This window comes from Gambusia affinis, linkage group LG04 (genome assembly GCF_019740435.1).
Source record: "Gambusia affinis linkage group LG04, SWU_Gaff_1.0, whole genome shotgun sequence".
Lineage (NCBI taxonomy): Eukaryota > Metazoa > Chordata > Actinopteri > Cyprinodontiformes > Poeciliidae > Gambusia > Gambusia affinis.
The window spans coordinates 11,240,262-11,253,978 of NC_057871.1; the positions used below are offsets into that span (position 1 = coordinate 11,240,262).

The 13,717-nt window shown below is 39.0% G+C and overlaps 1 protein-coding gene across 9 annotated transcripts; it reads left to right on the plus strand.

The window, feature by feature from the left end:
* Nucleotides 1–2,315: 2,315 nt before the first annotated feature.
* Nucleotides 2,316–13,717, plus strand: LOC122829964. Of its 9 annotated transcripts, none has more exons than XM_044114936.1 (14): nt 2,316–2,568; nt 3,449–3,473; nt 3,647–3,753; nt 3,996–4,052; nt 4,130–4,421; nt 5,022–5,144; nt 5,262–5,360; nt 8,481–8,815; nt 8,965–9,075; nt 9,247–9,369; nt 10,171–10,534; nt 10,764–10,823; nt 11,433–11,767; nt 11,877–13,583. In XM_044114936.1, the coding sequence occupies exons 7-14, from the start codon at nt 5,357–5,359 to the stop codon at nt 13,359–13,361; spliced, it is 2,817 nt and encodes a 938-aa protein (XP_043970871.1). In that variant the 5' UTR covers nt 2,316–2,568; nt 3,449–3,473; nt 3,647–3,753; nt 3,996–4,052; nt 4,130–4,421; nt 5,022–5,144; nt 5,262–5,356; the 3' UTR covers nt 13,362–13,583. The 9 variants fall into 9 exon arrangements, with proteins under 9 accessions (XP_043970871.1, XP_043970866.1, XP_043970870.1 ...); XM_044114931.1 differs by having other exon boundaries at nt 4,170–4,421; XM_044114935.1 differs by having other exon boundaries at nt 3,713–3,753; nt 4,170–4,421.

Sequence of the window (13,717 nt, forward strand, 5' to 3'; positions counted from 1 at the left end):
GACAGGGCAAATTAGTTCCCAAAGTTGAATCGGAGGAGGAGCCGGTGCTAAGCATGACACTGAACAATTCTGAGATCGCCATGAAAGGAAGAGTTCAGACTCTAATGTCATACAAGCACAGGTCACATGTTAATTCATAGCTTTAATTTGAGTTGGAAGATGAGCAACCACCTCCGCAACAAGTTTTAGTTGACAAAACTAGTCACAACCTCACAAAAATCCAACACAGTTAAGTGTAAATGTCATTTCATTATCGAATCCCAATAAATTGGATTTTATGTAACTCACATTTGAACACAACACAGATACACTAGAAAATAAATGAATAAACTACATAGTTTAGGCTAAATCTCTTGTAAAAATAAAAAGGCTATGATACATGTTGCGAAGGAACTGAAAACACTGGAACAACAGTGTTTCAAATCACCTCTTTTTAGGGAAAACCGATGACCTCTGAATAACCTAAAAAGGCTAAAGTTGCATTGTAGAAGTTTACCATTCTAAAAGGAGAAACACTGTCTTTACAAAAGACAGATAGAAAGATCTCAATCTTTGTGGCATATCTAATGTGCCTCTTCACTTCTTGAAGCAGCCACCCCAAAACCTCAGTTGCCTTGTTTGGAAACTTCCAGCAGACCTAATTGTCCTGGGTGGAATATAAAGATCCAGCAGTTCAGCAAAAACATTTAAGTGCCAGCTTGTTAAAAGATTCAAAAACAGACAGCAACATTGAAAATTACTCTTAATTAGCAGTGGAAGCCAGTGGTTTGAAGTGTAAGTGTATATGTGGGCACACTAGCTGCGTTTCCATTTACCATAAATTAAAATAAAGTTGTGTTTTAAGTTAAAAAAATTTAATAGTGCTCTTACTGATATTAGCAGAATATAGATTAAGATCTGCACACATTTGTAACACAGTTAGTGCTATGCCAGCTGTTAACATAGTGACTGATCAACATCACAGTCTAAGGAATCCAGCTGTATAAAAACATGAATTACTTCTTCCAAATTCATTGACAGGCAGATGACCTTTGACCTTAGTGAGGCATCTGAGTCAGTAAAAGCCTGACTTTATGATAGACAGTCACCTGCTTAGCGAATAAATTGCACCATCAAAGGTTATCCTGCTGTTTTAACAGAATATGCTTATTCTAGAACAAAGTATTCTGAGTCTTCATGTCATTTAGACTGAGAAACTGACAGGTCATGTGGAAATTGCTTTTAGGAAGAATGTAGATTTACGCTCCTTCCTGGTTTTTAATGGTAAGATATGCAGCCAGCAGAGAGAACATTTTCCAAAGAAAAGAGCTTCAGTATCAGTGTCACTTAATTATATTAATCAGATAGTTTAATCAGATTTCAAGAAATCCCACGGAGTTTTCAAATGAATACCCTTTTTGATAAGTGCAAGCAAGATTTACAACAACCATAGTAATGTAAGCATTCCGTCTTATACAGCGACACCCAGTGGTCATGTTTATTATAAATCATGAAACATCACTCCAGACTGAAACGTGACTCAGCATTTTAGAAGGAGGAGGAGCACGGACTAAACATGAAACAGCAGCTGTTGTTAGTGTCTACGTGAAGAACTGAGGTTCACCCCTGGGTTCCAGTGTGAGCCAGCCAGATTTGTGAGGTCATTAAAGTCGTGAGCTTTAAGCTATAAAATCAATAAAGAGTATTTTTCCACTTCAGAGTTTGTACTAACTTGAAATCTCATAACAAAGTCAGATGGTCTGATAGGACCACTTTTATTTATTAATAAATGTTGCGAGAATCTAATGGCTAAATGAAGCAGAACACTATTTTCATCGTGAAAATATAGCAAGTACTCGATCAAAAATGTTCTTAAATCGCTTGTTTGTATCGTAATTTGTTGGTTGACATGTTTGTTTGACTTGTCACATGCAGCAGTCTTACCACTCAGTCAGGTCAAATCAAAGTGAAAGTCATCAGGAAAAAGTTAAATCATTTACCCACTGTGAGTGTCACACAGCACGACAGCTTACTCTGGTTAAACATGCGGGTCTTTCAATAGAAAACATTTGCATAACCTTTGATCTCTGGCACAGATTCAGCTGGTACAACAGTAAAAGAGACAGGAAAGCCTCTACTTGCTTGTGATTTTTGCCTTTACTGCACTTGATTTAAATAGCTATAATCAAAATTTTCTGATCAGCTTGAAATAAAATGATTCTGATGATCAGAAACCATCAGAATCAGGTGTGTTGCAGCACACCTTTTTTCTGACAAAGAGAACAGCATCCAAAGAACCAATGATCAAAAAAAACAATGGTCTAACCTGGCGGCGCCCAAATCCAGTTCTCATATCCCGCTACCTTTAGATGCATCTCTTCTCCAACACACCTGATTCAAATGATCTGCTTCTTAGGCCTCTGCAGAGCTCAGTGATGTGTTGCTCGGGGATTAATAGCTCTGGTTATCTCTGGGCTAGCCTGCAAGGACTCTGTAAACCCAAAAGAGGAGCAGAAGGTGGATTTTCTCATGGATTTGAATGGCCTGGAGCAAGCAAACCTGAATGCTAAGGAATGTAACCCTCATAAGGTGATTTTATTATTTATTTTTTGACATTTCTTATAATGAACAGACAAAATAGGAATTTGTGTGTCAGTATGAACAAAATGTAAATAAATTAAAGGAATACCAGACAGAAGAATCATGCTGAACCTTGGGTTTTCAAAATGCTCTAGAGTGCTGGCTACTTATGTTTTCCATTTATAACCTAAATGCCTTTTGATTATATCAACCCCACTGGAGGGAATGATTGACACAGAAAAGGATGGATAGATAAGCTTATGGAAAGCTTCAATAAGTGATCATGTTCCTTTTAGTCACCTGTCCAGTCACTGTGGTAGAAGTGATGACAAAAGCAGAGGGGAGAGTTTTTGTCCGACAGAGCAAAGAGTTTTCTGGAAATGTGAGGTCAGAGATGACTTATCAAAGGGATACTTTTAAGTTGTTAATAACCAACAATATAATGTAAAGTGGTAAATTATAAAACTACTATGGCTATACACAGCTTGACATTTCTCACACTCTGTTGCGTCATCTACTAAATTCTTTATTTCTATTTTTGAATGCATGTCACTCAGTCCCGGCCTAAACATGACAACAGCAAAATGAAATTTCAGAAACTTTTGGTGTTGGTGTGTCACCACTAGACTGGAAGTGGTCCCCTTTGAACAACTTTTTAGAAACACTTGATTGTACATTTTCTAATGTGTGTAGCTGAGAAATCATCTTTTTTTTTTCATGTCAACAGACTGAATGTTTTCCAGTGATCTTGTATATTTAATAGATTATTGTGAATACTGTTGTATGATGACAGCATTGTCTGTTAGAATGTTGAGTTTTTCTGAAAAACTGAGATTTATTCATCATCATTACCATTATCTTAAAAAAAAGAATTGCTTATCTATTTCAGGAACTAATTGGAACCCAACATGCTGGTAAGGACTCAATGTTGTGTTTCAACAGTGTTTAAATGTTTGGAATTAGATATTTAATGAGATGATAAAAATATTAAATATGATTGCATAAGTCTTTCATATCCCGTGTTTTCAAAATGAGTAGTCTGGGGAAATGTGAGTTTTTGTGGGTTGTGAAATTGCTACAATTCCAGATAACATTGGAAGAGAGTCTGAACCTCACTGGATGGAGTCCTCTTGTGCTTTCTCTATGCAATTAGCCTACATGCCTCAAGATAAATGGATGATGGAGGATCTGGAAGTGAGAACACACACTGTAAAAAGAAAATAATAAAAATGATCAAGTGATTTCAAATTAGAACAGAATCTAATGCTTGATTTGAGTTGGAGACCAGGAAAACTTTGAAAATGGACTGATCCATGAAACTGCCTGCTGATAGTATTGTCACTTTACCAAAAAAATGAACCTTTTCAAATTAAATCCTTTAACTGTGAGGGTTTTATTTATTTATTTATTTATTTATTTTATTTTTATTTTTTTAGAATTTTCAAGACAACTTGCTGCATTCAAGCTGCACAGTAGAGGGTGCTGTTCCTCAGGTATTCATTTATTTGCAGCATAAAGTACTTCGTCACTTCACCTCCCGCTGATGCATATTCGGCTATGTTTCTGACAGAAACATTCAAATGGGATTGTTGTGTCTTGACAACCACCAGGAAATGGCAGACAGAGATGTCAGCATGTCGTTCCCTCCAGTTATGAACAGCGCTGACCTGCAGGTCCCTTCGCCAGTCAGAGCCACTGCTGGTCCTGAGTTATGCAGCTTCGTGTCTGATGCATGCGCTCCCTTTGGTTCATCAAGCAACTATCCCAGTTGCTCTGACCACTGTCCAGTCAGTGCTGCAGCACACCTACACCTCCTGGGAGAGTCCATGTCTCTCATTGGCAGCCATCTGGAAGAGACTGATGTAGGTAGATCAAAAAAATGCTTTTGTAAAGAAATACAGTGCTTTGTAGAAGTTTACCCCTGAAGTTTTTCACATGTTATGTTAAAACCACAAACTGATATTTTTGGAAACTAAAACAGGAATTTGAAAATGTTCAGCAAAATAAAAAAAAATGTTGCGTGCAAATGTTCAGGTTCTGAGTCAGCGAGTCTTTTTTTTTTTTTTTTTTTTTTTAAGTGAAATATAGTTTATTTGCATTTAGTAAGAAACACCAGAATTGTGTTTTTTTTTTTTAAACATCTGGAACATTTCACCAGTATAAGTTTATTTGTTTTAAAAGCGGTGTGCAATTAATATAAGTGATTCTAATAAACAATTTTTTCTTTTAGACACCAGTGGATTAAAAAAAGCACACTACAGAATTAATGCAATCCTTCTGAAAAGACTTTGAAGAGCCTGAGTTTGGCAGACAGTAAAACATGTCTTCACATTTTCAGGGCTGAACTTTTTTTTTCTTTTCTTTTTTTCTAAGTACAAAAAAATGAAGTGGAATAGCCAGTGCACTGCGCCAACATATTCATGCCCTGCAGGAGTCATATCAGGCTCTGTGTGTCTCTGCAGAAACGTGTGTGCATGTCTGGCAGCCTCTCTCTGTTCTTGGACTCTTTGCTGTGTGCTCTGGCTCCTCTAATGTGCCTCACAACACAGATACCTGAGCTGACTAGCTGCACTGAGCACACACTGGTGAGCAGGGCTGCAAGGTCACACCAAATGCTTTGCACTGTGTATGTTCATGTAAAGGAAAATTTTATTAGAAATTGACGGGAAATTTCCTGTTTCTAACCCGTTTTTCTCTTTTAGGCCTCCACTCTGGAAAATGTTGCTTATATGATGCCTGGGCTTTAGATGAAGGTGGAAAACTCAATCCGTTCTTCACCAAGATGATCCATGGATAGATGTGTAATTTTTTTTTTATTTTATTTTGAAATGTATTAATGCAGTTATTTAAGTTCAGTATCAACATTTATTGCATTGTTTTTGTTGTGTGACTAAATGATTTGTCTGGGCAGGAAGTGGTGTAGGTGTTTTTTCATTTGAGAAGTCTCAATGAGATCCTGTTTCACTGGGAAAAGGATGTGCTGAGGTCACATCCTGGTTCAGGTTCAACATACCTTCAGTGCTTGGAAATTAACCCACCGTATTCTTATGATTAAAATTTCTTTATTGAATCGTTGTGGATAATGTGTAAATTAAATTAAAAGAAAATGTTAATTAGCAAACAATATGCTAATTATCTGACACATAATTGACATCTTTAAAATTGGATCAGGTGTGAATAAACATTTTGAGAATTTCCAACAGGACTCTTTTAAACTATGACATACAGCCGGCCATATTTGTTAGCACACCAGTAATTATTCTTGTAGCATAATCTTACACTCAAAATACTGAACATTTATTTCTTCATTGGAAGAAATAGATAACTCTTTTTGAGCAAAATCACCCATCTCACACTGAAATCTTTTTTGGGAGGATTTTTTTTGTGTGTATACTATAAAACAAACTTACTCTATACAATACTTTAGTCTAGACTAAATTTTTGATTATTTTCTTAATTCTGTGATTACACTACTGTTGGGTGACACATTTTTATTTTTTTTTAAGACTTTTTGAACATTAACAGTGGCTAGACTTTGGAGGTCACGAAATGGCTTCTTGTTGGACAAGCTTAACTTTTAAGTTCATTTTGGTCTGCATGTCATTCAACACGATTCATTGAACAACTGTAAAAATACACCAAAAATACAAGAGGCTACTGAAAGCAGAACGTTTGTGAACTTGTACCTGAAGCATTTTAGATGAAATATGCAAAACAAAAATGCAAAGTACTTTTCCATTACTTCTTTTCTGATGAAAACAAGCAGAAGGTTATGTTTGAACCACTGTGTCCATGTGCTGTAAACCTGTCTGGTTTCTGACTTGCCCTCAAACCAACCCATGCATGGAAACAAAATATTTTCTCACAGCTTACAGTTTATTCTCCATAGTAACAATAAAACCCTGAAGGAGATGTTCTCTGACTGACACCAGCAGTTTTGCTTCTTCGTGGGTGCGGCAGATAAAACTTAGTGATTCACGTGTGGCGGGATATGCCATCTCTCCGCCCCAAGCTGGAATGCTCGCCGCCCTGCAGACACAGAAACCTGTTGTGCACAAAAATACACAAATAATTGTGTTTGTGCATGTATGGTCATAGCTGGGAGTGGTGAGATGGTAAACCCGCCGGCAGAGAGCGCCTCACCTGAGCTGGCAGCTTTTAGTAGACTGCTGGGAAGCGACAAGCGCAGAAGCTAACTGGATGGAAATCTTCATTTAGGAACGACTGAAGAAAGTGAAACCTTTGTGTGAATCCAGCTTTGTAGATATCAAATACGAGTAAGAACATTTTTTTTTCTTTTTCTTTTACATTCATGTGTTCTAAGGAAATAAAGGTTTTTAATGCACTCTTGAAGCTTTAGCAGCTAAAGACTGATTTATGTGGAGCATAAGTTTCTGGGCCATTTTAGCTTTTTGTTTCTGAGAATGTATTGTGGTCAGGGAAAATTTGGGTTCTGTCAGCATTTTTTTTTAGAAAAGAAACGATAACAGCTGTCACGCAAGTGCTATTGCGTCTATAATTCTTTTAAGGTTTACTTGTATGCTCTTTTTTTTTAATTTAACCTTTATTTAAGAGGAATACTGGTGTACAATTTACAAAACAATTAAAATAATTAAAAGATATAGATAATTAAAACATAATGAAATTCACATAAGTATACCCAAAATAAAAACTAAATGAGCTACTAGTTTGTTCATGAATTGTACCAGTGCTCAGTGTAATAATGTAACCATAAGTGTTTTGTTGTCTGTGTGTACGTTTACATTTGTAGTTGTTTAGTATCTGCATGCTAGGCTAAATATAATGTCAAAGTCAGAGCAGAATGTCGCTGGACTGGACTGGCCAGGTGTGACTTTTCGAACACCATGACATCAAACAGGTTGTGGCTTCAGCCTTTTGGTACAAAGGCTTTCACTGTTCTAGTTATCTTGATGGATTTGCAGATAAAGGAACAATTAAACATTTGGGGGTGACAGTGGCTCAGGAGAGAGACGTTTCTCCTGTAGTTGGTAGGCTGCTGTTTCAAAACGGCTTCTTTCATCTCAGTTGTTGCATCCAGTTGAGCAAGACATTTATTTTGACTAAGCTACTTGTTCTTCATTCATGATGGGGTCTAACACTTCACTATTTCATCTTACATTGAGCCAAACACCATCTCTCTAAGTGTGAGAAATATGGAAATGTCTTTAGAACAGATTTTAAATGAACAGTTCCAGAAGATGTAGACATCCAGTCACAAAAGCAGTGATTTTACTCATTGCCACAGCACTGTAACCAGTGAATTGGTCACTGCAATTACAGTTTCTCATTTTTGTAGTCACTCCAAATCTTTTGAAAAGATATATTTGCAGTAAATGTTAAATTAATTTTGCTGATTCAGACCTCTGCTATATGTCCAATTCTTTAAAATTCAAAATCAGTATTTATTCATAATATAGGTGGGCTATGATTGTTAAAATTTGCATCTTGAAACATAACTGCTTAAAAGCATGTAATGATGTTGGTTCAAAATGGAATCACAGTGTCACCTTTGAATCACAGTGTCCATGATTCAAAGGTGAATTTTATTCATCATAAAATGATTTAATTTATTTTCCATTAATTTATTATTTCCTCTGGCATCAGATGTTTTTATTAAGGTGATTGAAGGTAAACACTGTAAATGATGTGATATTCAGTATGAGTAACTGAGTTGGAACATTGCAGTTGAAAACAAAATAGCTAAACATTCATGTGCTATAAACTAAAGTTAACACAAAATAGTAACTGTTTGGGTTTTAAATTGGCAGTGCTTGAAACAAATTGAGGGAAATATTCAAGCAGTAAGAAATGTTTTGTTGTGAATGTGAGTTCTAGAAAATCATTGAATTGTAAATAAACGTCGCTCATTTGACCTACCACTCCCTCATCCTTTACATTAGGCATGAGTGAATACTTGAGAAAAGGCTTCAATGGGTCCTCGCCCTCAGACCTGCGGCTTCTTCTCCTGGGCAACATCGGGTGCGGGAAGACGTCCTCAGGGGACACCATCCTGGGCCAGCTGTCTCCCAGCTATTCCAACTCCTCCAGGATCTGCACACAGCGGCAGGGCGTCACTGAGGGCAGGAGTGTGACCATTGTGGAGGCGCCAAGATGGTACTGGATCAGATCCAACTTAGATGACGAGGTCAAAAAGGAAACCGAGCGGGCCATGACCTTGATAGCACCGGGTCCACACGCTGTTCTGCTGCTGGTGCCCGTTTGCCAGTTCACTGAGGTCTGCCGCTGTTTCGAAATTTATTCTTGTTTCTTAATTCAAAATGTTTTGCCCAGTTAAGATCACCTGTAACAATTGCCTTACTCCAATTAGGACAATGCACAGTCGAACAATATGTAGTTGGTAAACATTCCCTTTTTTATCTGCAGATGGAGGGTAGAGTTCCCGCAGAGCTGGAGAAGTTGTTTGGGACTGAAGTGCTGGATCACACTCTGGTGTTACTGACATGTGGCGACTATTTGATGGGGAAATCAGCGGAGGTAAAAGGAAATTAAATCTAAGCATGTAAAAAAATAAAAACTCATTAAGATACTCTCACTAGCACTTCCTTGTTTCCTTTCCACACCTGTAAGTGGTTTCATTCTACCCCAATTAAGAAGAAACACAAAGCATTGCAGGTCAAAGTTCATTCAGGCCTAATTCATCTACAGGAATACCTGCAGAGAGAAGACCCAGGTCTGAGGCAGGTCATCGAGCGCTGCGGTGGGAGGCACCACGTCTTTAACAACCGCCAGCGGCAAGACAAACAGCAGGTTCAGGAACTGCTAGAGAAGGTGAGCAGATGAATCAGGAAATAATTAGCTAATAGTTATCAGTACAGAGTCTGCTCAGGCATCCTGTCTTCGTGTCACTGTCACGCAGTCAGCTGCCTGGAATGTCTGCTGTTTCATTTTGCATTGTTCAATACAGAAACTAGAATTCAAATGCAATCAGGTCTGGTTGGGTGATCATGTCATTCACCAGCTGCAGCAGCACAGCAGGAGTTGTTAATGAATATATTTGTTTTCTGGTTAAATGGTGTCATGGAACTAAGGAACAGAACATTTGCTTCTTTGTAAGGACTTGCGTGATGCAGCATTGAAGTTGTCTCTCAATCTAAGCTTGGATCTGTGAAGGGTGATATTACATGAGAGTTCAGTCTGTTCCAGTGGCAAGTTGAAAAACCAGCAAGATTTGAGATTGTTGTTGTGCTGCTTTGAGCAAACAAAGCAATGTTGTTTTTTTGTGTTTGTGTGTTCAAACACCAAGATATCGTTCAAAAAATACAGATTAAACAACGTTTTGAGTACAATCTGTCAAAAGTACATGTATTTTGTTTACGTGTGAAGATTATAAGTCCGGTGTTATATAAAAAAATTTTAACGGATCACTCAATATGTAGATATTTTTAAAAATTTGGTGGAACGGGGATTCATACTGAGGCTATGGTCACAGCTGGCCTTGGTTTGATTTCCAATCTTGAGACCTTTGCTGCCGCTGCATGTCTCCCCTCAAAGGCAATAATGCCAAAAAAGTTGTCAAACTGCATGAGAATAACTTCAACAGTAAGCAGCTGCCATTCTATTCATCAACAGATCGATGACATGGTCCAAAGGAATGGGGTATTTTACATGAAAACAGCCCAAGAGAGGGAGCTGGAGAAACGGGTACTGGAGCGAAAGCAAGAGCTGATGGAAAGTTTCAAAGCTCAGAAGGAGGAGAAGAAAAAGCCTGTGGTGGTGAAGAGCATCCCAGACACAGGCGTCTTTGGCAGAGGAGAGGAAGCTATCAGCACAGTGGAGAGGAGAAGAGAATACAAAGATGAAGTAGAAGGACGAGTAGATGAGACTCAAGTATCTAATGGGCTTTATTCATCTCCAGCACCTGAGCAGCCCTCATACTCAGAGCCACAAGAAGACACACAGTTTACCCGGACACCCAGTTTCAGACTGAATGCAGGTAGGTGCTATAAAAGATTTTTACCCAATGTGACAGCTTGGGTGTTTGTGACACCTTGTTTCAGCATAGTAGGCTAAAATGTTTTATTTTTTACACAGATAAGTATCAAACCTGTCTGTGTTTTTATTCTGTTTTGTAAAGTACATTTACCCAAAGAAATCCTTCCATCCATGGCTTTGGTAAAATATGTGGTGAAATAATTACAACTCTTCCTGTTTTTTCCCTGTAGATGGAGCCATACTCTCACAGATCTCTGAGGCTAAATCAAAGCCTAAATTGATCTCCACTTGTAAGTCTGACAACTGTTGCTTAAAGTGGTGGGAAAGTATTCATACCCATCAAATCTATTTAAGTGTGTCATGTTTCAAAGCAGAATCTTAAATGTGTTTTATCAGAACATTTATGTCCCTGAAGCTGAAAGAGATTACTTTTATAATTATTTTATAATATTTTTACAAATGAATATGCATTTGTTTTGTCCTGTTTTGTGGTTGTAATGAGACAAAATACATAAAAGTTTGTTTTAGCAGTGTTTTCGTACTGTATATCTATTTAATAGAGAGCGCTGTGGTGGCCTATTTCACAATGTACTTTAAACAAGTGGATAAGAATTATATAGAAGCAGTAAATTACAGCAGCCAGTTAGTGATGATCTCTTAAGTATGTTGAGGATTTCAAGAAATGTTTTAATAGCAATATATTTCCAAGGATACACAATAAGCAGATTGTCAAATGATTTTAAACTTTTCATTGGATGATATTAAAATGCAGCACTGACATCTTACTTTCCGTGTTGTTTTCACAAAAACTTTTATAGTTCTATTATATCTGCATCACAGTAAATGAAATTTTTTTTTCATTTTTAATGTCCTTCGTTTCTCTGTAATTTGATTTCCAGTTCATCACAGAATCAACAGCTTTGAAGAGAATTCCCCTGAGACCTCGCCCGTCTCGCCTCCTCATTCACCCGTTTTCTCCTTTTCCTCAAACTCCACACAAACCTTCGCCGCCTCTCCTTCACCCATATCCCAGTTCTTGACACCTCCTTCGTCTCCGTCTCTGCCGTCATCCACCCCTGAGGTTCGTCTGGTCTTGCTCGGTCGATCCAGGTCAGGGAAGAGTGCAGCTGGCAACACCATCCTGGGACAGGCAATGTTTGAGTCCAATTCAGAGAGCTTCTTAGCAGTCACTCAGAAGTGCGAGAAAAAGAAGGCAATGGTTGACGGAAAAAAGGTTAGTGATTGCAACCAGGAGAGTCAAGTTTGCATGTGAATTTTCTGGATGTGATTTCATATAAATATCCCTCCAACTTCAAACCTGATTGAGTTTTTCTCACCTGCAGGTGTCAGTGGTGGACACACCTGATTGGTTCAACTCAGAACAGACTCCAGATGAAGTAAGAGCCCAGATCTCCTCATGCATTGCTCTGTCCAGCCCCGGTCCTCACGCCTTCCTTTTGTGCGTCCCACTGGACCAGCCGGCAAAGACCGAGCTGCAGGTCCTCTCGGCACTAGCGAAGGTTTTTGGCCCAGATGCAGTGCAGAAGCACACTGTGGTCCTCTTTACATATGCAGATCGACTGAAGGAAAGCGGCAAAACAGGAGGCAAGAGCGTGGAGGAATACATTGCCAGCCAGAGGGGGGATTTGGTGAAGCTGGTGGAAAGGTGCACAGACAGGTTTCACGTGATGGAGAAGGGACAAGGTTGGAGGGAGAAAAAGAACGTGGCAGAGCTGTTAGAGAAGGTGGAGCAGACGGTGAAGGAAGCTGGAGGACAGTGTTATTCTAGTCCTGCTTTTCAAGAGGCAGAGGACAGAGTGAGGCAGAGACAGCTGGAGATAGCAAGGGAAAGAAAGGGCATAAAGCAAGAGACAGCACTACAAGCTGGGCAGCTCAGCACCATGAGGCAGCCTCTGGCACAAATAAATGAGGAGATGACAGAGGATGAGATTGGGAACACAAGGGATGAGGCAGAGATGAGTGTAAGCAACACAAACATAGACAGCCTTATGCCTTTTACTCCTTCAACCATGTCACCCTCACTCCTCCGTTCTATAATGGAGAAAATGGAGTCCAGTGGCAAGATGTTACCCAAACTGTTGGCAAACAGCGCAGCGTGGCTAGGGCAGGGAGCGAAACAGGTGAAGGATAGTCCAGTGTGGGGAAATGTTGGCAGTGGTGCCCAAAACGTCCAAAAGATGATGGTGGATAGTTCTGTGTGGGAAAAGATGGGAGCTACCACAGCTCAAATATCCAAAGCTGTGGGTAAAAGGGTTCCCCAAAAGTTTGTGGATGGTTCTGAGTGGGTGGGATCTGGGGCAAAAGCTGCGACTGCAAGTCCAATGTGGGGAAAAATGGGCTCAGGGGCCAAACTGGTCGCCAATGGCTCAAAGCGTGTCGGAGCTGGGCTTGGAGCCGGAGCAAAGAAACTGGCTAAGAGCCCCATGTGGGGGAAGGTGGGTTCTCGTGCCAAAACTGGAGTTAAACTGATGGCACAGAGTCCCGTATGGGGGAAGATGGGTTCTGGAGTCAAATCAGGAGTCAAATCAGGAGCCAAAATGGTGACAGAGAGTTCAGTCTGGGGAAAAATGGAAAATGCTGCCAAACAGGTGCCGAAGACGGTCATCATTGGTGCACTCCTGGGTCTGGTTCTTGGTGTGATTTTGGCAGGCGTGATTGGTGGGGCTGTCGGGACAGCTGCTGGATCTGGAGTTAGTGAGGTGGTCCGGCGCAAATTCAGCAAGAAAAACACATCAGATGGAACAAGAAACAGTCAGATATCAGTGAACAGCAACATCGATAGCACAAAACTCAAGAAAACAGAATAAAGGACTGGAATACTCATGCTGAATTTGCAACAATAGAAAATTATCCATTGGGATCATCATCTTATGAAAAATTGCTTCATCGATTTTATTTTTTTTCCTGGCATCTATGCTTTTTCTCTTATTATATTTCTGTTCAGCTTTGTCCCAATAATTGTATATAGTGAAATCTGTACATTTTGGTAATTAAAGTAAATTGATATTTAGGTTTTTGTGTACATAAAAAAAAATAACACATTCATTTAAAATTATGTTTAGCTAAAAACACTTGTTGAAAATAAATATCTAATTTGGATCTTGACAGAAATAGAAAACTTTTTTTTCCTTTTGTGAGAAAAATAAAGATCTTATAATTATTT